Source organism: Penicillium riverlandense, assembly GCF_028828495.1.
Source record: "Penicillium riverlandense strain IBT 135883 chromosome Unknown utg000006l_segment0_segment0, whole genome shotgun sequence".
NCBI classification, from domain to species: domain Eukaryota; kingdom Fungi; phylum Ascomycota; class Eurotiomycetes; order Eurotiales; family Aspergillaceae; genus Penicillium; species Penicillium riverlandense.
In genome coordinates this window covers 3325343-3346939 of record NW_026643197.1, presented here as the reverse complement: position 1 = coordinate 3346939, position 21597 = coordinate 3325343, and the positions used below count along the sequence as shown (strand labels likewise).

The 21597-nt window shown below is 49.2% G+C and overlaps 5 protein-coding genes across 5 annotated transcripts; 3 read left to right on the top strand and 2 right to left on the bottom strand.

Moving 5' to 3' along the window:
* Positions 1–767: 767 nt before the first annotated feature.
* On the top strand, positions 768–2385 carry N7474_007549 (putative MFS transporter; the record flags this gene model as incomplete). The annotated part of the gene is made up of 2 exons (XM_057198959.1): positions 768–1381; positions 1431–2385. The coding sequence occupies 2 exons, from the start codon at positions 768–770 to the stop codon at positions 2383–2385; spliced, it is 1569 nt and encodes a 522-aa protein (XP_057052399.1).
* Positions 2386–3647: 1262 nt separating this feature from the next.
* N7474_007548 (uncharacterized protein) lies at positions 3648–15947 on the top strand (the record flags this gene model as incomplete). Its single annotated transcript, XM_057198958.1, has 6 exons — positions 3648–4602; positions 4666–8025; positions 8077–10297; positions 10357–11048; positions 11099–12961; positions 13015–15947. 6 exons carry the CDS (start codon positions 3648–3650, stop codon positions 15945–15947), a joined length of 12024 nt encoding a protein of 4007 aa, XP_057052398.1.
* A 1002-nt stretch (positions 15948–16949) lies between these two features.
* On the top strand, positions 16950–18098 carry N7474_007547 (zinc-binding alcohol dehydrogenase family protein; the record flags this gene model as incomplete). The annotated part of the gene is made up of 2 exons (XM_057198957.1): positions 16950–17506; positions 17561–18098. 2 exons carry the CDS (start codon positions 16950–16952, stop codon positions 18096–18098), a joined length of 1095 nt encoding a protein of 364 aa, XP_057052397.1.
* Positions 18099–18275: 177 nt separating this feature from the next.
* Positions 18276–18943, bottom strand: N7474_007546 (uncharacterized protein; the record flags this gene model as incomplete). The annotated part of the gene is made up of 3 exons (XM_057198956.1): positions 18276–18680; positions 18796–18837; positions 18890–18943. The coding sequence occupies 3 exons, from the start codon at positions 18941–18943 to the stop codon at positions 18276–18278; spliced, it is 501 nt and encodes a 166-aa protein (XP_057052396.1).
* Positions 18944–19517: 574 nt separating this feature from the next.
* N7474_007545 (uncharacterized protein) lies at positions 19518–20351 on the bottom strand (the record flags this gene model as incomplete). Its single annotated transcript, XM_057198955.1, has 1 exon — positions 19518–20351. One exon carries the CDS (start codon positions 20349–20351, stop codon positions 19518–19520), a length of 834 nt encoding a protein of 277 aa, XP_057052395.1.
* Between the last annotated feature and the right edge of the window lie 1246 nt (positions 20352–21597).

Genomic DNA, 21597 nt, shown 5'->3' with positions numbered 1-21597 from the left:
GTTCAAGGCTTTGCGATCGGCCATGAAAGGTGAATCGGAGTGCAGTACTAGTCCCGTCTTTGACCATAACTGACGGGATTGTAGTGACCGGAAGATCGTGGACATTCTTGGGCATAACCCCAGTCGCGCCACATCCAGCTACAAGGATAAAGACATCGACAATATGCGTCGGGTTGTGTGCTATTGCAATGTCATTTGGCACAGGAGGAGAACCCCAAGCAGGACCCCAAATAGCAAGAGTTATCGGTCAATTAAAAACCGGGGGCATGATCCGCAGAAGACTTGAGACTGGTGGGCGGTTGATAGGTCTAGATATATATCTTTTAGCTTACCCCGGGTTAACTAACCTACCACCAGCTCTGGGAGGCCCCAAGGGCCTATAGATATGTCCTGGATACATAGTTAGCTTGTTTTCGTCTTGGTCAGCGATACTGCCAACCGTGACTACCAATACTAGCCGTTCCACCCCCTTTTACACACCCTTTCACTTCGGTTTAGTAAGGACCGTCTAGTCCCCAACCTTATTTCCTTCCCCCACGCCCATAATCGGTCTCGGTTTCCCTCGGCTGTGGCTTCTGACGATGATGGACACTGTAATTACGGGATCTGGAATGCGCCCGGGGTGCACCAAACCCGGTCCGGCTAGATTCGTGGGGGAAATGCGGGGACAGGAGCCGTGGGGGATCCGTGGGGGTCGTCTGTGATCCCTACATTAAACCTGCTGTGCTTCCCGCGGCTCCCTTCTTTCTTCCACCCGGACGCCCGCCATGTCCAAACCAGACGTTGCCCACGACGATGCCCCGAATCTGCCCAAAGATGTGCCCGTCGACCCGGGCATCCAGCGGGTTCCCTTGACAGACGAGGACAGCAAGCGCATTCGGCGCAAGACCGATCAGACCATTCTGGTCGTGTTGATTTGGGTCTATTTCCTGCAAATTCTGGACAAGTCCGTGCTGGGCTACGGTGCAACCTTTGGCCTGCAGGAGGACACGGGGCTCACGGGCAACCAGTACTCGTTGGTCGGGTCCATCGCCCCCATCGCCCAGCTGGCCTGGCAGCCCTTCTCCTCGTTTCTGATCGTCAAGGTACCGCACAAGATCTTGATGCCCGTGCTGTGCCTTGGATGGGGCATTGCCCAGACGTGCATGGCCGCGTGCCACAACTTTGGCTCCCTGATGGCCGCACGTTTCTTCCTAGGGCTGTTCGAGGCCGGATGCTTGCCTCTATTTAGCATCATCACCAGCCAGTGGTACCGCCGTGCAGAACAACCTCTGCGCATCGCCGCCTGGTACAGCACTAATGGACTGGCAACGATAATCGCGGCCGCCCTATCCTACGGCCTGGGACACATCCAATCCGACCTGTTGAAACCCTGGCAAATGTACGTGCTTTGTCCCTAAATGGTGGGAGGTAATCTCACGCAACTATAGCATCTTTCTTTTTGTAGGCTTGGTGACCGTTGTGTCTGCCCCATTTGTCTATTGGCGCCTGGATAATGATATCATGTCGGCCCGGTTCTTCACGGAAGAGGAGAAAAGCCAGGCCCGGGAGCGTCTGCGCGCCAACCAGACCGGGACCGGAAACCGCGAATTCAAGGCCAGGCATGTCTTGGAGGCGGGATTAGAACTCAAGACCTATCTTTGGATTGGGATGGCGATGCTGCTTAACATCGGTGCCAGCGTCACGAATACCTTCGGCCCGCTTATCCTGGACGGGTTGGGCTACGACGCGTACACTACCAGTTTATTGAACATGCCATTTGGGGCATTACAGTTCATCGTCATCTTGCTAGCGAGTTATCTGGCACAGGTTGCTCGGTTGAAGGGAGTCATTCTGGCCGCTTTTATGCTGCCTGTGGTGGCCGGCCTGGCCATCTTGTATGCGGTTGCCCGGACCAAATCAGTGCAGGGTGCCCTGCTGGCGGGTTATTACCTGCTTGCGTTCCTCTTCGGAGGTAACCCGCTGATCGTGACGTGGATCGTTGGAAACACGGCTGGAAGCACGAAGACATCTGTTGCCATGAGTTTGTACAATGCCGCCTCCTCGGCAGGAAATATTGTTGGCCCGTTACTGTTTAGCAAGAAGGACGCGCCTACGTACCACCCGGGCCTGCGCGCTTGCCTGGGCATCTTCTGCGCGCTAGCTGCGATCGTGCTCATCCAATGGGCTAACCTGGTCTTTTTGAATCAACAGCAGGCCCGCCGCCGGGTCCGAAATGGCAAGAAAGCAGTGATGGTGGACCATTCCATGCAAAACCATTATCATGAAATCGAGGAGGGCAATATGAAGGATGATGAGACTGGGCACGAGACCGCCAATGTAGGCGATAACGCGTTCCTGGATCTTACCGACCGACAGAATGATGAATTTGTGTATATCTATTGAGCAGCTAGTTACCGGCAAATGAATTTACCGACGAGGTTGGCATTAACACGGCAAGTGGTGCATTTTTCCCATCTTAGTAGTCTCTCGAATCCCATTGTCCTACCGCTTTCTTTTGGTTGTGCAACAACTGGGGCTGGACGTGTTGCATAGGTCCATTCGATTAGAAACGCTGCTGTTCGACCAAACGGCATATGCTTGATGAGATCTCGTGGATTCCGTCAACCATGGGAGAACCCTTGCGCTATGCACCTTGCCTTAGAGGTAATCCATAAATTTTCAAGACTCGAGGGAAAAAGACCCCCGTGACAAAACGCACCTTCAACAACACCCTTGTCCGCCCAAATAATCCCGTAGGGCCGTCCGAACCAAAACCTGCAGACGAATCGGAGACCAGGATCAGGGTTTATTGCCAAGTGAGGCTGCTTAAGCGAACGCACCCATAAACGCCGCTAGACGCTTCATTGTGACTGGCGTGCTTATTTATCGCCAGGGGAATCGGCTGCCGTAGACAGGGGCGCGCGTTGCTTATTTTGCTGGTTGACACGCTTCGCGGGCCGTGCGCCACCCCCAAGCAGGCGGCCATCATTAGGGCCGGACAACAATGTGATCATGTATACGCAGGGCGGCGGAGAACGCTTAAGCTCCATGGACCTTCTAGAAATGCAGAAGGGAGCGATGGAACCAGGCTAACCGAGCCGCGGACTAATGGCGAACAAGGACGTTGTCTATTCCAAATTGGCCTGTCAAGTTTGTATTCCCCAAATGTCCTAGAGCTGGGACCTCATACACTCGACAAACTGCTTTCGGAGTCGGAGTCGGTCCTCGGGAACTGAACTAGTTCTAACAAGAACCACCTCAGCCTATGACCCCTGAATGAGTCTCGTGGCAATCGATCTGGACCGCAAAAAACGGCAGATGTTGTGGCAAGCAAAGCAGGAACCATTTTCGCTCACATGGCGGATTTCTGGTTTGACTGACAGCTTACATTGTGATTCGTCTGGTTTCGCGCCATCTGCCAGGCGCAGCCCATCGGAGTCGGCTTGAACTGAGCGCAATGGCTAGCTGACAGGAACCTCAAGGTCCGAACGATCGCAAACAGAGGACTTGACGGGTATCTTGATATGTATCTCGCAATGTCGCAGCTAAAATTGCAGAGCATTTTCTCGTGCGGTTCTCTAGAATTGATACCCTTTAGATTTCTTTACATACCCAACCTCTTTTGTTGGTTGCACCGAGCCACGTGAAACTTCAAAGTATCCATGATGGCTGCAACTGAGCCCATCGCCATCGTGGGAAGCGCGTGTCGGTTTCCCGGTGATGCGACCTCACCCTCCAAACTGTGGGACTTGCTCAAGGACCCGCGAGATGTCTTGACTGAAATCCCTGAAAGTCGCTTTAATACCAAGGCATTCTATCACCCGGACGGTCTCCACCATGGTACCACCAATGTCCGCCACTCCTATGTGCTGACTGAGGATCACCGCTTGTTTGACGCGCAGTTCTTTGGGACCAAACCAGTTGAGGCGAATTCGATTGATCCCCAACAGCGCCTGTTACTGGAAACTGTCTATGAATGCCTGGAATCGGCTGGCATCCCAATGGAGCGCTTACAAGGCTCCGACACGGGAGTTTATGTTGGCTTGATGACGAACGACTATGCGGACCTTCTTGGACGAGATGTCCAAAGTCTACCTACGTACTTTGCGTCAGGAACAGCAAGGAGTATTCTCTCAAATCGGATCTCCTATTTCTTTGACTGGCATGGGCCCTCTATGACCATCGACACAGCCTGTTCATCCAGTTTGATTGCACTACACCAGGCAGTCCAGAGCTTACGAAGTGGTGAAAGCAGCGTGGCAGTGGCAGCAGGAACAAACCTCCTACTAGGCCCTGAGCAATACGTCGCGGAGAGCAAACTGAAGATGCTTTCGCCCAATGGCCGCTCCCGCATGTGGGACAAGGACGCGGATGGCTATGCACGCGGTGACGGGATTGCGGCCGTCATTCTCAAGACATTGAGTGCAGCGCTAGCAGATGGCGATCACATCGAATGTCTTATCAGAGAGACCGGCACAAACCAGGACGGACGCACAAAAGGAATCACTATGCCGAATCCTGTGGCCCAAGCGGATCTTATTCGAACGACATATGCCAGAGCGGGCCTCGATCTGTCGAAGCCCAGTGACCGCCCACAGTATTTCGAAGCTCATGGAACCGGTGAGTGATAAGGGAACACAATAACTCCCCAAATATCGGTCATAAATTTGCTGACGGTAACAGGGACGCCGGCGGGTGACCCCGTTGAGGCAGAAGCGATCAGCACAGCATTTTTTGGCCCGTCCGCAAACTACTACCGACGGTCAGGACAGGAATTGCCCTTATATGTTGGCTCAATCAAGACCGTTATCGGCCATACTGAAGGCACGGCTGGCCTCGCGGCTGTTCTAAAGGCATCATTGGCATTGCAATGCGGAATAATCCCACCCAATCTCCTGTTGAACGAGCTGAGCCCGACTGTCCGGCCGTTCTACAACGACCTCGAAATCCTCAAATCCGCTCAGGATTGGCCTGAACTTCCAAGCGGAGTACCTCGCCGTGCCAGTGTGAACAGCTTTGGATTTGGTGGAGCCAATGCCCACGCGATTCTGGAGACATTCGACTCGAATATGTCGTTGAATGCTATGCCATGCCCCGAGGCTGTGAATATGTTGCCGTTTAACTTCTCTGCAGCCTCCGAAAAATCACTTCTTTCAACCCTGTCATCCTACTCGGAATACCTTAAGATGAATCAGGGTGTGAATCTGCGAGATCTGTCATGGACGCTGACCTGTCGCCGGTCAACACTGCCTGTTCGGTTTTCTGTCTCAGCGTCGAGCGTGGAGGATTTGGAAGCAAGGCTTGACAAAGCCACGCAATCATCGTCTGAAATCTCGACTGGCGCCCAAATCTCGAGTGTTCACAAGTTGAAGCTGCTCGGTATTTTTACCGGACAGGGTGCACAATGGGCTCGAATGGGTGCAGAGCTGCTGGTCAGCTCTCCCATGGCTGTTGATTGTGTATCGCGTTTGGAAAAGTCTTTGCAACAGCTTCCAAAAGAGCATCGCCCCTCTTGGTCTCTAAAGGAGGAGCTTCTCAAGGATGCCGCCTCGTCTCAAATCGGCAAAGGTGAATTTTCTCAGCCCTTGTGCACTGCGATTCAAATTGTGCTAGTGGAACTCCTCCGAGCGGCGAACATCCAATTTCACACTGTTGTAGGCCATTCATCGGGGGAGATTGCTGCAGCTTTTGCTGCAAACTATATCAGTGCCGAGGATGCTATCCGAATTGCATACTATCGTGGCTGGTCATTGCAGTATTCTGGCGCTCACAATGGCGTCCAGGGTGCCATGATGGTTGCTGGCACATCTTTTGAAGATGCGAAAGAGCTCTGTGAAATGCCGACCCTCGATAAACGGATCTGCGTTGCTTGTAGCAACTCTTCGACCAGTGTCACGCTTTCCGGAGATGCAGACGCTATCGACGAGGCGATAGAGATCTTCCAGGACGAGAAGAAATTCAATCGACGGCTCAAAGTGGACAAAGCATACCACTCTCACCACATGATGCCTTGTAGTGACCCTTACGTCGAGGCTGTTCGGAAGTGCGGCGTGCACATTCAATCTCGTCCCAGTGACAGCGCCACCTGGATATCCAGTGTCTATGTGGATGACATTGAAAATGTCAGGGATAACCTCGTAGACACATACTGGAGCAACAACATGGTGAACCCAGTGCTGTTCTCCCAGGCAATTTCTTACGCTGTTGGCGCAGCTGGTCCTTTTGATATGGCGTTGGAGATTGGACCCCACCCGGCGCTACAGGGACCTGTAAAGGAAACAGTTCAAGAGATCTCCGGCAACACAATACCTTACTCGGGAACTTTGAGTCGGAATAAGAACGACCGTGAGGTATTTACCTCTTCTCTTGGATCATTGTGGGCGACGCTTGGAGAGAACGCAGTGGACTTTTCAAGCTTTGACCGAAGAGCGGGTGGCGTTGGTGATCCCCCTAAGCTGATGAAGGGACTTCCTTCCTATTGTTGGGACCACGACCGCGTCTACTGGCACGAGTCTCGTTTATCAACTACATTCCGAGCAACACAAGAGGAATTTCACCACCTGCTGGGCATCAGATGTTCTGATGGGACGATAGATCAACTGCGTTGGCGCAACTACCTCAATCCTCGGGAGATTCCATGGCTCGCAGACCATCAAGTTCAGGGACAGATGGTCTTCCCCGCAGCAGGTTACATTTCTGCAGCGGTTGAATGTATTCTGCGACAATACGCCCTGGAAACAGTCCAATTGATGGATTTCCACGATGTGATCATTCGGCAAGCTTTGGTACTCGAGGAGAATACTGGAGTTGAGACCATTTTTGACCTCAAGATCATCGAGCGCAGAAGCGACCGTGTCAAAGCAACATTCTCATGCTATTCCGCTGCAAACAGGACATTTTCTTCTCTAGCACTTCATGCGTCTGCGCAAATACAGATTGTTTTTGGCAAACCAAGGCAAGATGTGCTCCCTCCTCGGAAGGGCACCTATGATCGCTTTTTGGACCTAGAATCCGACCGATTCTACCAGTCAGTCTCAAATATCGGGTTCAGTTATACAGGTCCTTTTCAAGCGCTCTCAGACTTGAGCAGAAAAATGGATGAAGCCACCGGGTTGGTCGCTGTCCCGACTGGAGACCAAAGCGAACGTCCGTTGCTCATTCACCCAGCGTCACTGGATGGTGCAATCCAATCCATCATGCTAGCATATTGCTTTCCTGGTGACGGAAGATTGCGCACTATTTACCTGCCAACCAAGATTGATTGTGTGCGCATTAACCCCTCTGGCTGGGTGGAATTCGGGGGCCCCGGAGCAAGTCTTCCATTTCACTCCATAGTAGGATCTGCAAAATTCTCCGAGTTATCGGGTGATGTGAACCTCTTTTCTGCGGACGGGGCCACCATTCTTCAGCTTCAAGGCCTTCATACCACGCCACTCACCCCTCCCACGGCTGCCAGCGATGTCCAGCTTTTTACGGAGATTACATGGGGAAATGAAATCCCGAAAGTAAGTGCCTTTGATTCAGATAGGGACTGGTTCCAAGAAAACTTCACACTGGCCCTGGACTTGGAACGATTAGCACACTTCCATTTGAAGAACCTTGACCTCTCTATCACACCAACAGAACGTTCTGGGGCTACATGGCACCACGTTCATATGCTTTCAAATGTCAAACATTGCCTGTCCTTGGTTAAGTCAGGACAGCATCCTTTTGCTAAATCTCAATGGGCGAATGATACAAAGGAGGATGCCGATCGGATTTTGAGCCGGTACGAACCTGGCCACTCCTCAAAATATTGCGATCTGAGACCTGACCGTAATAGCTATCCCGACTCTATTGACGTCAAAATTATTCATGCAGTTGGCGAGAACTTTCCTTCAGTTATCCGCGGAGAGAAGAACATTATGGACGTATTAACAGAGGAGAACATGCTGAATGAATTTTACGCCAACACACTTGGGATCCATCATTATCTCAAGGAAATGGCTAGAATGGCTGGTCAAATCAGCTATCGATACCCGCACATGAGCGTCCTGGAGATCGGTTAGTTGAACCTAAACACCAAATACGCATCTATACTGACCGATATTTCAGGGGCCGGCGCCGGCGCCACAACCGATCTCATTCTGAAAGAAATGAACACTGCTTTCTCTTCGTACACATATACTGACATTTCAAATGCACTCTTCGACGACGCCCAGGAGAGATTCAGCGACCGTTTATCCAAAATGACCTTCAGAGTGCTGGACATTGAGAAGGATGTCATCGAGCAAGGCTATGCAGAGGAATCATTCGATCTGATAATAGCATCACTGGCGCTCCATGCAACCAAACAGCTTGAAGCCGCATTGTCCAATGTTCGCCGCCTTCTCAAACCCGGCGGATATCTACTCTTACTTGAACTGACCAACCCGGATGTTATGCATTTTGGTCTCGTCCTTGGGGGACTCCCTGGCTGGTGGATGGGCTATGATGAAGGCCGTCAGAATTCACCATTAGTCTCAATTGAAACATGGGAGGGATTGATGAGAAAGGCCGGTTTCTCCGGAATTGATGCGATATCTCCACAGCATCCAAAATCACCGATACCATTTTCGGTGATTGCTACTCAAGCTGTCGACAATCGAGTCCATTTTGTGCGAGAACCATTGGCGCTGGAGCACCGGGCTCTGGGTTTGGAATCATTGACCATTATTGGGGGCAAGACCAGTCAAACATCTGTCATTGTCGAGGACATCAAAGCAGCAGTAGCTCGTCATTATAACCACATCCGCGATGTCCCCTCGCTGATCGACCTCATTTCTTCCGATTTGCCTTTTATGGGAACTGTGGTTAGTTTAATCGAATTGGATGAACCAATGTTCAAGAGCATGTCATCGGAGAAGGTGAATTCCTTCAAAGAGCTGTTTAAACAGAGCAAAAACATCATTTGGGTCACATATGGTGCACAGGGCGACAACCCATATGCCAACATGTTTACTGGTGTCCAGAGAACGCTGGTCTCAGAAATGGATCACCTCCACATCCAGCGCCTCAACTTTCATTCACTGATAGAGGCTAATGGACGACTCATAGCTCAGAAACTTTTGCTGCTTGAGATTGCCGGCACCTGGAATCAGAATGGTGAGAGAGGCAGGCTTTTGTGGTACGATGAACCAGAGCTTGACTTCAGGGATGGAAACTTCCTGGTTCCACGATTCCGCCTGAACCAGACAAGAAACGACAGGTATAATTCCTCCAGGCGTTCTATAGTAAAGGAAATTAATCGTGACACCTCGTTGGTCTCTATTCGATGGTCCAGAACAGGATACCGGATTGACGAAAACAACATCCGGAATACAGTGTCGTATCCAGACCGCACAGAAATTACTGTGACACACTCCCTTCTACGTGCTGTCAAGATTACGGATGACGCCAGTGTGTTTCTTGTCTTTGGGACCAATCCTCAAACAGGCGAGCATGTCATAGGGGCATCAGAATCTCTGAACTCTCTCGTCCATGTCCCACCTACCTGGGTTGTTCGTTGCGGACCATCAGTGGAATATGGAATTCAGTCAACAATTAGCCTGTATATTCATTTCCTCGCTACGGCCATGCTTGATCAAGTACCCCCAGGAAAGTCGCTGGTGGTTCTGGATCCGGACTTCTCGTTTGCATCCATTCTGACTCAACGCGCCTCCGAGAAAGGCATCCAGCTCGTGTTTCTGACAACGGCAGATGATGCCTGCATGTGGCCATGGGTTTACATTCATCCATGTGCCACAAAACGTGAGATTTTGGAGAATTTACCTCTCGATATTGCTCGTTTTGTAAATATCGGCGGCGATCAAGAGTCCATGTCGATCATTAAGCAGTGTTTACCGGTCAATTGTGACGTGCAAACTGAACAGTCGCTCACAAGTGAAATTTCGTCCTCAGAATCTTATGGTGCCACTAGCAAAGTTGCTGCCCAGATCCAGGCGACTTGGATGAGAATCCAAAATGAACCCGCGCCCGTCAATCTGCTCCGATTTGGAAGGCTTTACTTGCATGAGCTCATACAGAATGTTAACCCCCCAACTTCACAGTTTATCGTCGAATGGGGTGATAGCAAGCTTCCGGCCCAAGTTCAGCCCGCCAGTGTGCAGGTCCGATTTTCAAGCGACAAGACATATTGGCTTGTTGGATTGACCGGCGGACTTGGTCTGTCGCTGTGCCAATGGATGGCACGCCAAGGTGCACGATACATTGCACTTTCAAGCCGAAACCCAAAGGTTGACGAAGTGTGGCTGCGCCAAATGGCTGCCAGGGGTTGCACAATCCGGGTTTTCTCCAGGTACGCGTGTTCATTCTTCACTAACCCATCTGCAATTACTGACCAACCATTTGAAAAAGTGATATTACAGATCGAGGTTCTGTACGTGCTACACACCGCCATATTTGTGGGACAATGCCTCCAATTGCAGGTGTTGCCCAGGGTGCTATGGTACTCCAAGACACAATGTTCCCCGACCTTGATCTCGCCCGGCTTGAGAGAGTGCTTCGACCCAAAGTGGATGGCAGCATTTTGCTTGATGAACTGTTCTCGGAAAACACCCTCGAATTTATGATCTTCTTCTCGTCCATGGCTGCAGCGACGGGTAACCCTGGCCAAGTCGCATACAATGCAGCTAACATGTTCATGGCCAGTCTGGCTGCTCAACGGAAAAAGCGCGGCTTGGCAGCTTATGCGATCAATATCGGTGCCGTTGTAGGTAATGGCTACGTTACTAGGGAGCTCAACATGAGCCAGCAGAATTACCTTTACCGGGTCGGCCATTCCTGGATGTCTGAGCAAGACTTCCATGAAGTTTTCGCCGAAGGAGTCCTGTCTTGCACAGACCCATCGGGCGCTGCAGAGCTGTGCAGTGGACTGAGAATTGATGACGATGAGTCCAAAAGCTGGGTGTCCAACCCTATGTTCCAACACCTGGTATTCAGATCAAGTAATCTACTTGCGGGGGGCAAGAAGGGAAAGGCTGGCATCATCATCAAGGCTCAGCTTTTGGAAGCTGTCTCTTGTCAGGAAGTCATCAGAATTCTAGAAGGTAAGACTGCTCTCGACAGGATGAATATTCTTGTCAGCTGATTATCGCAGACGGCTTCGTGCTAAAGCTCCAAACCGCGTTGCAAGCCGATCCCGACAAGCCGATGTTGGATATGAGCCCTGACGAGTTAGGCATCGACTCTTTGGTTGCAGTTGATCTTCGCTCCTGGTTCTTGAAGGAACTGGCAGTGGACATGCCCGTGCTGAAAATCTTTAACGCTGTATCAATCCGAGAATTACTTGCCTCGGCCGCAGAGCTTCTCTCCGATGCCCTGATCCCCAACGTCGGTGATGGTGCAAGGTCCTTTGAAAATTCCCAATTGGACGATTTAAACGCTTTGGATGTCTATAATGAAGGCCCAGAGTCCGCAAATGAAACGTCAGCGGATGAAGCAGGCTCCTTGACTGTGGAGATGATGGAGTCTCTGAAGCTACGACACTTGGACTCGGCCAATGCTTACAGCGGTAGTTCCACTGCTTCTCTGCGAGCAGGAGACTCCAATTCAGAGGAGACTGAGGACCCGGCATCATCCATATACACAGATGATTATGGTCCGGTGGTCCCCAATCGTATTGTTCAAAAAAAGCTTCTCATGTCATTTGGTCAGTCGCGCTTCTGGTTCCTGAATTTCTTCGTGGAAGACAAATCTGCATTTAACAGCACAACGACAATTCGGTTAACTGGGCGTCTCCAGATTGATGCTTTCGCCAAGGCCCTTGAATCGGTGGGTGAGCATCACGAGGCGCTCAGAACATTCTTCTTCACTGATGGAGAGAAGCGGAATATGCAAGGTATTTGGGCCACCTCAATTTTGCGTCTGGAACACGGCAAAATTATCGACGAAAACGAGGTCGACAAAGCTGCAAGGCAGATGAAGGCCCATGTGTTCGACCTTGAACAAGGAGATATTCTTCGCGTCCAACTTCTTTCCTTGTCGCCAGAGCAGCATTGGATAATCTTCGGATGTCACCACATTAACATGGACGGGGTTAGTTTTGAGAATTTCTGGTCTGATGTTGAAAAGGCCTACCAAGGTTTCCCTCTATCCTCAACTGTGCTACAGTACCCAGACTTTACTCTTCGACAGTTATATGAGTATGAGACTGGTGTGTGGGCTGATGATTTGGACTTTTGGCGCCGACAATTTGTTGAACTGCCGCCCCCAATCCCTCTTCTCCCATTTTCTCGGCTTCAAGTTCGTCCCAGCGTCTCACAGTTCAGATCGCATACTGCGCTGATCCGGCTTGAGGAAAGCCTTTGCGCAAAGGTTGACCAATGCTGTCGGGTATTCAAAACGACACCATTCCACTTTTACCTTGCCATTTGGAAGATTTTGGTTCTCGGATATCTTGATATAGACAGTGTCTGTATTGGAGTCGGGGATGCTAACCGGACCGACAGCGATGTGCTCAATAGCATTGGATTTTTCCTCAATATTCTTCCTGTCCAGTTTATGCGAAAGCCAAATCAGTCATTTGGGGAAGCATTGAAGGATATCCGCTACGTGGCACAGAATGCTTTCGCACACTCGCGTGTGCCATTCGACGTCATTTTAAACGTGTTATACGTCACGAGATCAGCCTCCTACAGTCCTTTGTTTCAAATATTTTTCAATTATCGACGAAAGATCCAGGAATCCAGAATGTTCTGTGGATGTCGTGCTGAAGGCGAATTGTTAGGTGCTGGCGAGACAGCGTATGACCTCAGCTTGGACGTTGTCGACGTTAGCAACGGGGAGACCAGTCTATGTCTTTCTGTACGGAAAGATCTGTATGAGATGGAGCATGCAGATATTCTTGTTCGGAGTTATTGCACCCTTCTGCGATCTTTTGTTGAGAATCCAGCAACCCGAGTGAGCTGGCCTTCTTTATACTCAAAAGAAGATGTGGAATTGGCCGTGTCGCTTGGGAGAGGCAAGTCAACCACGCTTTCTTCTCGGGCAGTAGATTATGCTAAATATGGACAGGTATGGAAATGAAAAATCAATGGCCAGCAACTATCGTTCACCGTGTCGATGAAATTGCTCGCCTTTATGGAAGCCGCGCGGCCTTGAAAGATCAACAGAACCATGTCCTCACGTATTCTCAGATGCAAAATCGGGTGACAATTATTGCAAATGAACTTCTCGACAATGGGGTCGGACCAGGAACGCCAGTAGGGATCTTCCAATCCCCAAATATAGACTGGATTTGCTCCTTGCTAGCAATTCTTCGAGTTGGTGGAGCATATATTCCACTGGACAAAAAAGTGGGTATGAATCGGTTGACAGTGATCACCAACGACTCACGCCTACGAGTTATCCTGGTCGATTCCTCTACAAGTTCGGAATTTTCACTTCTCAAGTCAGAGGCAGACCCGATTGATGTTTCAATTCTCCGTGGTGCGGCCGTAAGTCCCGTGCCTGTCATTGCTGAGCCTGAGGGGACCGCTGTCATTATGTACACCAGTGGGTCCACGGGCACTCCAAAAGCAATCAGGATCCAGCACTTGGCCTGGGTACATAAGATTCAAGGTGCAATTGGTGAATGGAGACTTGCCGAAGGAGAGGAAACGATACTGCAACAGTCATCCTATTCTTTTGATATGTCTCTAGCCCAAATATTTATTTCCCTGTGTACCGCAGGGACTCTTCTTATTGCGTCCAACTTGACTCGCAGTGACCCTGTTGCAATTTCCGATTTGATCGCATCTGAAAATGTGACTGTTACGGTTGGGACGCCAGCAGAATACCTCGGGTGGCTTCAGCATGGACGCCTGGTCTTGAGATATTCTCAGCTGAGAACAACCATTTCTGGGGGAGAAGCTTTGTCGAATGGGCTGATTCAACAATTCCAGCTGCTCGACAAACCAGACCTGCGGTTAATTAATGCTTACGGCCCAACGGAAGCCACGCTGGCATGCAGCAGCGCCGAAGTTCCATATACCCAGCTTGATGCAACTTCGGCCATGAACAACTTGCCTCTCTCCACCTCACCCAATTACTCCGTCTACATTATTGACGGTAGATTTAATCCTGTTCCCATTGGGATACCTGGTGAAGTGGTAATTGGTGGCCCTTGTGTCAGCCAAGGTTACCTCAACGAAATCGACACAAAGGCTCGCTTCTTGCAAGACCGACATGCCAGTACATTCTTCCGTGATCATGGGTGGACAACAGTTCATCGAACCGGGGACCGTGGGAAACTTTGCAAAGATGGCAGCTTGATTATCATGGGTCGCATTGAAGGTGACACCCAAGTCAAGTTTGGTGGTATTCGAATGGACCTGGAAGATATCGAGACCACGATTGTGCGTGCTGCGGGTGGGAAGATTGTTCAGGCTGTTGTTTCAGTTCGCACTCAGCCAGACCTGGAGCAAAGCAAAAAGTTCCAGGTCGCATTTGTGGTCCTCTGCGATGACAACCCACCTTCTCAACCGACTCAGTTCCTGAAAAATCTTCTGGCAGAATTACCTATGCCACAATACATGCGACCAGCAGCACTTATTCGAGTTGACCACATACCGCTGACCCCTTCTGGGAAGATTGATCGATTGGCGATCAATGGACTCCCTATACCCCAGGCTACGCACCAGCAGGCGCATGATACAGAGCTTACGCCGTCAGAGACTTCACTGCGTCACCTGTGGCAGGAAGTGCTACCGCAAGGTCTTGTCAAGCACTTTTCCATCGGCGCGACATCAGATTTCTTTCATGTCGGGGGTTCATCACTGGCATTGGTTAATTTACAGGGCTTGATCAAAGACAGACTCGGAGTTTCTGTGCCATTGTACCAATTGTTTGATGCAAGCGCCCTCCACGCCATGGCCGCGCGAATAGGAAACCTGTCGTCCCCCATCTCTAATCTGACAGTGGACTGGGAAGACGAGGTACAGATTTCATCTGACGTGGATCAAACCACGCTGAGCTTTGGTGCTGCGGCTACTCCTCCGCTGGGTATTAATATCGTTGTACTTACCGGTTCCACTGGCTTCCTCGGCAAAGAGATCCTTCAACAACTTATCGACGACGACCGAATTATGTTGATACACTGCATTGCTGTTCGAAAGGATCGGTCTCAATTACCAGAGATATTCTCTGATGACAAAGTGATTGTGCATCAAGGAGATTTGGGAGCATCACAGCTTGGTCTTAACGATCCTGATGCAATATCTGTATTTTCCCACGCCGACATAATCATTCACAACGGTGCCGATGTCTCTTTCATGAAGAGCTACCATACACTCAAACTTATCAATGTTGCCTCAACCAAGGAGCTCGTCAAGCTGGCCTTGCCGCGACGTGTTCCATTCCACTTCATTTCATCAGCAAGCGTCGCACGCCTTGCGCACAAGGACAGCTTCGGTGAAATATCGGTAGCTCAGTATCCTCCACCTCAAGTACCCGATGATGGGTATATCGCTGCCAAATGGGTCAGTGAGGTGTATCTAGAACGCGTCAGCCGCCAGTTCGGCCTTCCAGTTTGGATTCATCGCCCATCTAGCGTAACAGGCCCAGAAGCTCCGGAACTCGACTTGATGAGCAATCTCATGCGGTACATCCATGAAACAAAGGCTATACCGGACTCCCGATCTTGGTCTGGCATGTTCGACTTCATATCGGTACAGTCGGCGGCGAGCCAGATAATAAAGTCGGTGGATTCGTCTACAGCAATTCAACCACTTTCAGGAGACGTCAAGTATATCTACGTGTCTGGAGAGATGCAAATTGGTCAGGAAGAAGTGCAGTCGTTGATGGAGCTCGGGACAGGTGGTGCATTTGAAGTGATTCCTGTTAACAGTTGGGCTGAGCGCGCTGAGAAGGCGGGAATGAATGCACTACTTGGGGTATATTTACGCAGGGTATCGGATGGACAGGTCTTGCTGCCGCGGTTGATCAAATACAGCGAAGGGACTGGATGAAGAACTTGAGTGTGCCCTCTCTCTGCAAAAGCCATGAAATCAAGAATGTGGGAACTATTGTCAATGAAATCTAACACAAATCCATATTTTGTTGTACCTACTAACACCTTGAACTATTACCCACTGCAGATAATGTCTGAAGCGGACTTAATATGGTAAGCGTTTGTCCATGTAAATATGATCAGCCAGAATATTGGGCTTCAATTTGACAGTTCGAGCTAAATTAAGTTCACATGGAATATTCTGATCGTTTTCAATGTCTTTCCTTCAAAGTCACGGGATTTTATTGATTATGAGGCCTCAATATACATCAGAGGATGGCCCTAGTCCTGAACATGAAAGCCAGCCCAAGCTGAGACGGACAGCGACGAGTTTACCTCCATCTCTGCGACTTTGACGGATGGGATCTGTAGTCTTAGATAGATCATTAAATTTGCTACAATTTCATAGTGACAGTGAATGGAGTATTATAAAGGTTCCAGGATACGACTTTATACATGGCTTCAAGCCCGGACGAAAGAATTGTGACAGGGTCTCGTTTTGGCCATCTCTTCTGTGCATCCTGGATTGAATATTTCGTTCATATGTCTCTAACAAGATGTTTTTGACCGTGGCTCACGAGAAACACTAATTTCTCGCTTGAGCTGTTCAATATTTGTTTTGTTCAGGACTTGATTGAATTGTAAACTGGCAAAAGTGGCGATCGCATTGTCATCTCTATGCTGATTTCCACTCCGTCCTGTTGTCTGCACTGTAGCTTTTCAATCGGACGGAGTTGACATCTCATCTTATTCAAGTCTGAAACGAGTCACGCTGGGTAAAATTACTTGAAATGGCTATTAGCATTAGGTGAAATTCAAATTCGTGGCGCAAATTTTTCTAGCGCGGCGTCGCATGCCGTTTCTTAAAAGTCCGAGTCTTGAGGAACAGCAAGTCCTGTCCAATTTATTTCACTGAACCTTGAGACTCTGTCGTCTCATTAAATGATATCGACATCTCACAATGAAGCCTCACTTTCAGCTTCCCGACCATCAAATCGCAATCATACAATATGAAGGTGGTAGCATCCAAGTCACCCCCGGAGTAAAGATTCCCGAGATTGGAACACATCAAATGCTGGTGAAAACTATCGCCGTGGCTTTGAATCCCTGTGACTATAAAATGCCAGCTCGATTCCCCACACCTGGTCTCTGGGACGGTTGCGACTTTGCCGGGATAGTTGTCGCTCTGGGTACGGAAGCAACCAAACTTGGACGATTCCGTCTCGGTGACCACGTTTTCGGGGCTGTTCAAGGCTCAAACCAGGCAGACCCAGAGTCGGGCGCTTACTGTGAATACATAAAGGCGGAACCCGACTTTTCATTTCACATTCCAAAGGGGATGTCCATCGCCACTGCCCCTGCCATTTCGGGTACGGCCATCGCAACACTTGGAGTCGCATTGTTCTGGTCTCTGGAGCTTCCGGGAAGTTTAGACAAACCTGTGGCTAAAGCGGAAGATGTTTTGATCTACGGTGGAAGCAGTACTATTGGACTTCTTGCCATTCAAATGGCGAAACTGTAAGCCATCATTTGAATTTCTATGGCTGGATACCAAACTGACTGATCACCAAGTTGCGGACACCGAGTCATCACCACCTGTTCACCTCACAATTTCGATCTGGTTAGATGTTATGGTGCAGATTTGGTCTTTGACTATAATTCACCCAAGTGCGCCGATGACATCCGCGCGGCTACCAAGAATACTCTACGCTTCGCCCTGGACCCTTTTGCTGAGAATAAGACCTTGAGACTTTGTCACTCTGCAATTTCTCGGACTGGAGGGCGATACTGTGCATTGGAGCAGTATCAGGAACAACTTTGCACCCGCAGAACAGTTAAACATGAGCTCGTTATGGGAGGCGCCATCGCTGGCCGCGGTGTCGATCTCCCGAAACCTTACGGTATTCCACCAAATCCCAAGATTGGGGAATGGGCTCGGACATGGTACCTTACCGTGCAGCAGCTAGTTGAAGATGGAAGACTGAAGCCTTGTCCATTTGAAATTATCCCCGGCCGCTTCGATGGGATTTTGACGGGACTGGAGCTCCTTCGGAAAGGGAAGGTCTCTGGGCGGAAGCTCATTGTAAAGCTGGCAGAGTACGAAAATTAAGACATGTAGGTCGGTAACAAGCTATATATATGATAGTTCATCCACTTAAACCACGACCTATGAATCGATCGATTGCTGCTCTGATACATAAAGCTTACCATCAGGTAAGCCAAGAGGAAATAATGGGATGTTCAAATTTGTGTAAGCTTCTAGCGAGCCAAGGCAGATTTACCCTGGCTACCTCAGGTAATCATAAACGAATCTAGCATCAACAGTGTCCCCATCCTTGGTCGTTCTGGTGTTTCTGGTAAGACGACGTTTGCCGTCGATCAGCTCGAAGCCCCAAATCACCCGAGCCTCCCAGCCTTTGGCCGCATTGAGAGCAAATTCATCAATTATGCGTGAGTCTCCGGATTCTTGATAGCTTCCACGAAGGGTGTTATCTGCAATTTCCGCAGCATCGCTGTATCGGAATTGCATGCTGACATCTCCGAAAATTGGAAGCGAGGCATCATGGGGCTTGCCGTCGACTGGATAATCACCTTCGCTATCGAAACCTCCTGGATGAACAGTTTGCTTGACATGTATAACCGTCGTTGTATCTCCAGATACCCCATCCGTAGCTTCGCTCGTATTCTCCGACTGGGACATTGTCAAAGTTAAGCTGCCGTAGCGTAGGGCTTGACGAACAAGCCAGGGAACCCCTTGCTGTTTGTGCTCAGTAACCTATTGTCTTAAAGCATATGTTGTTGCATACCAAAGCAAACACTTTGTCTGGATCATCGGACAACTTTCTGTTCTATTTGTCGTTTTCAGTCTCAATTATATGATAAGCAGAGGATAAAACATACCAGAGCCCAAGTCCCTGTCAAATCGTGTATGTATGCTGAATTTGGGGCAGCCATTAGGTTAAGGTCTGAGTTGAAAATCAACTCAAGCAATTATGTACAGAAACTAGCCTGTGCGTATTTCTATCTTTCCGAAGGCCCCAGGTCCCTTTTAGGTCGTATAACTGCGAACCCCTTGGATGACGGGAAGGTCATGCACTCTTATTTTTTTCGGACTCCGAGTCCGATCATAGTAAGCGAGCTTGGTTCATACTACAATTCTGAAAATGTTTCAGTTCCGGAATTTATAAACCACATGACCTTGCCAGCCCAGCTGAAATGGGCTCTCCTGGACGAATAAATAATCCACAAAAAAAATTACGTTCAGTATTTCTGCATGGGTGTCCTTTGATCTAACAAGGAAGTGAGATGTGTTTATACCATCTAGAATACCAAAAGATATTTTCGAAAGTTGTTAGAATTATGGCTACTACCAGAAGAGTGGCTTTACATCAGTGTCGCCAAAACAACGATCACACTCTTAGGTTTCATAGATACTAATGGAAAAATCTTGAAAACAAGGGAAAATAATAATGAAGCACGGTATCATTTGATCCCTCTTTACGGATAATAAGGTTGGCCAATAATATGCTTAAGCCCCAGCAGGTTCCTTCACTAGTTGACATAGACGGTTCATTGTGTCCCTCAACGACATCTTGTAGGATGAATTTTCCTGACCCAAAATAAGATCACGTATCGAAATCAAGAAGGCATCCTCCAATATGGGCACTGTGTGAACAGAGTCTGCATCTTGCTCTCGACCCGAATCTGAAACCAGTCCGAGAGCACGTTCAACCTTGCTCAACATGTCGGAACTGAGCTCCGTTATGACTTGAATTTGGACAGACAAATTTTGGTCCATGTGAAATTGTCCGAGTTGTAGGCTCGGGAGCATGAGAAATGCTCCGACATTTGACGGAGGGATGATGAGGATAAGTTGACAGAGTCGGGTAAAAACAGCACGATAAACTCGAAGAAGAGATACATAACTGGTCAGGATGCTTAAAGTAGTCGTTATGTCCCACATGAAAGTGGTCTTAGTTGGCTCCTGTGGTGATCCAGTCGCTGTCCGGTATCCTGAGTCATACGACGATGCTGTTGCGACTACTCGCTCTGTGCTATCCTCATAGTCATCACGTAGACTTGTCGACTGGTCAGTTGAATTGGGTGTCTGATTGAGAGAATCCCAGCCGTCATAGCCTGACTCCGGAGGTGTCGGCCCGAAAGAGATGTCCGACGTGCCGGTTAAGCGTGAAAGCAAATACAAAAATCGTGTAGAGTGGCTGAGCATGCGAAAGATAGGCAGGCTTAAGTTTCCCGCTGATGGGTCGAGCTGCGTTTGCACGAGTGATGATGATTCTAGGAGCATCGAGCCAGTTTCCAAAATATTCAAATCTTCAGTAAGCTCCACGCTCAACTTCAGCATTTCGTTTCGAATATCCAAAGTAGAGTCAGTACTACCATTTATTCCTGTTGTTGTAGATAATATTTCTGACTCTGTCTTGGAACCAATGTCACTGTCCCACGAGGAATACAAAACACTTTCCCCAGGAGTAAAGGTTCCACCGATGCCTTGAGCAGGTAGTATGGACGTTGAGTCAGCAATAAGTTTGTTATTTCCAACGTTTAGGTGAGTATCAAGCTCGTGGATTGTGGAAATCCCTGACTCGTCTTCTTGCCGATATCGCATGTCTCTAAGACAATAGTTTGCGGATGGCTAAAAGAATCGAGATTAGCCAATTTTTAATTAACATTCAAAACATGCAATGGAAGTAACACACTAGTTGATGACATTGCTCGGGATGCCACAGGGCCTGTTGGTCTCGAAAAGGCTCATAGGACAATGGTAGAGCACATTGTGGAAGCATTTGCTGGAAAAATAACTGCTCTTCACTGGTAGGCAAAGGTACCACAGGAGAAAAAGTCGGTTCATTTGTGTCTCTCCAGCAGCCCGATTCTTGCATTTCCGGTCGTCGATGTGCTGCAGCGAATGCAGGTTTTGTTACTTTCGAGCTTGATGAACGGTGCAGAAGAGGGAAAGTAGCCTGGTCGTTATCCAGACGGTGGCCGTCTATGGCTGGTTGTATAGAGTCGGCACTATGGGTAGATGGCAGGAAAATTGGCAATGGCTGATTCACGCTCGTCGCGCATCTTACTTGAGCCTTTATACACCGTTCGCATGACATGCCATTTAAGTGATCCCGCTCGCAGCGCAATTTAAACCCGCGGCAGCGATCACAAGCTGATCGTCGTGAATGGCGGTAGTTCGCAGCTGGGTGCATTGCTGGTTTCAGAAAAAGAGTATCAGAGCTGTGAATCAAGAGGGCTAGCTGGGGCGTATCTTTCTGAGAGAACAATATGTACCTCCATGTCACTATTGACATTCCATTTGTAAAAACCTGTGTTCCCGCGCAACAAAAAAGTGATTTGATGGAGGATTCAAATGCCAGCTACTATCATAGTGGACCGGGTCCCAGTTTCAAGAACATAGCCGGCCTATTGGAAACGGGTTGCCAGGACAGCGGTCTAAGACTACCTATCTGCTTGGATTGCGCACTTTTTTATCTGCTATTCTATGCATAAATATGTGAGCAACTAAAAATAAGCAATGCTAAGTTGTTTCCGATTTGAAACAGGCATCTTAGTCGACACTTGTATTCAAGCCACTGTAC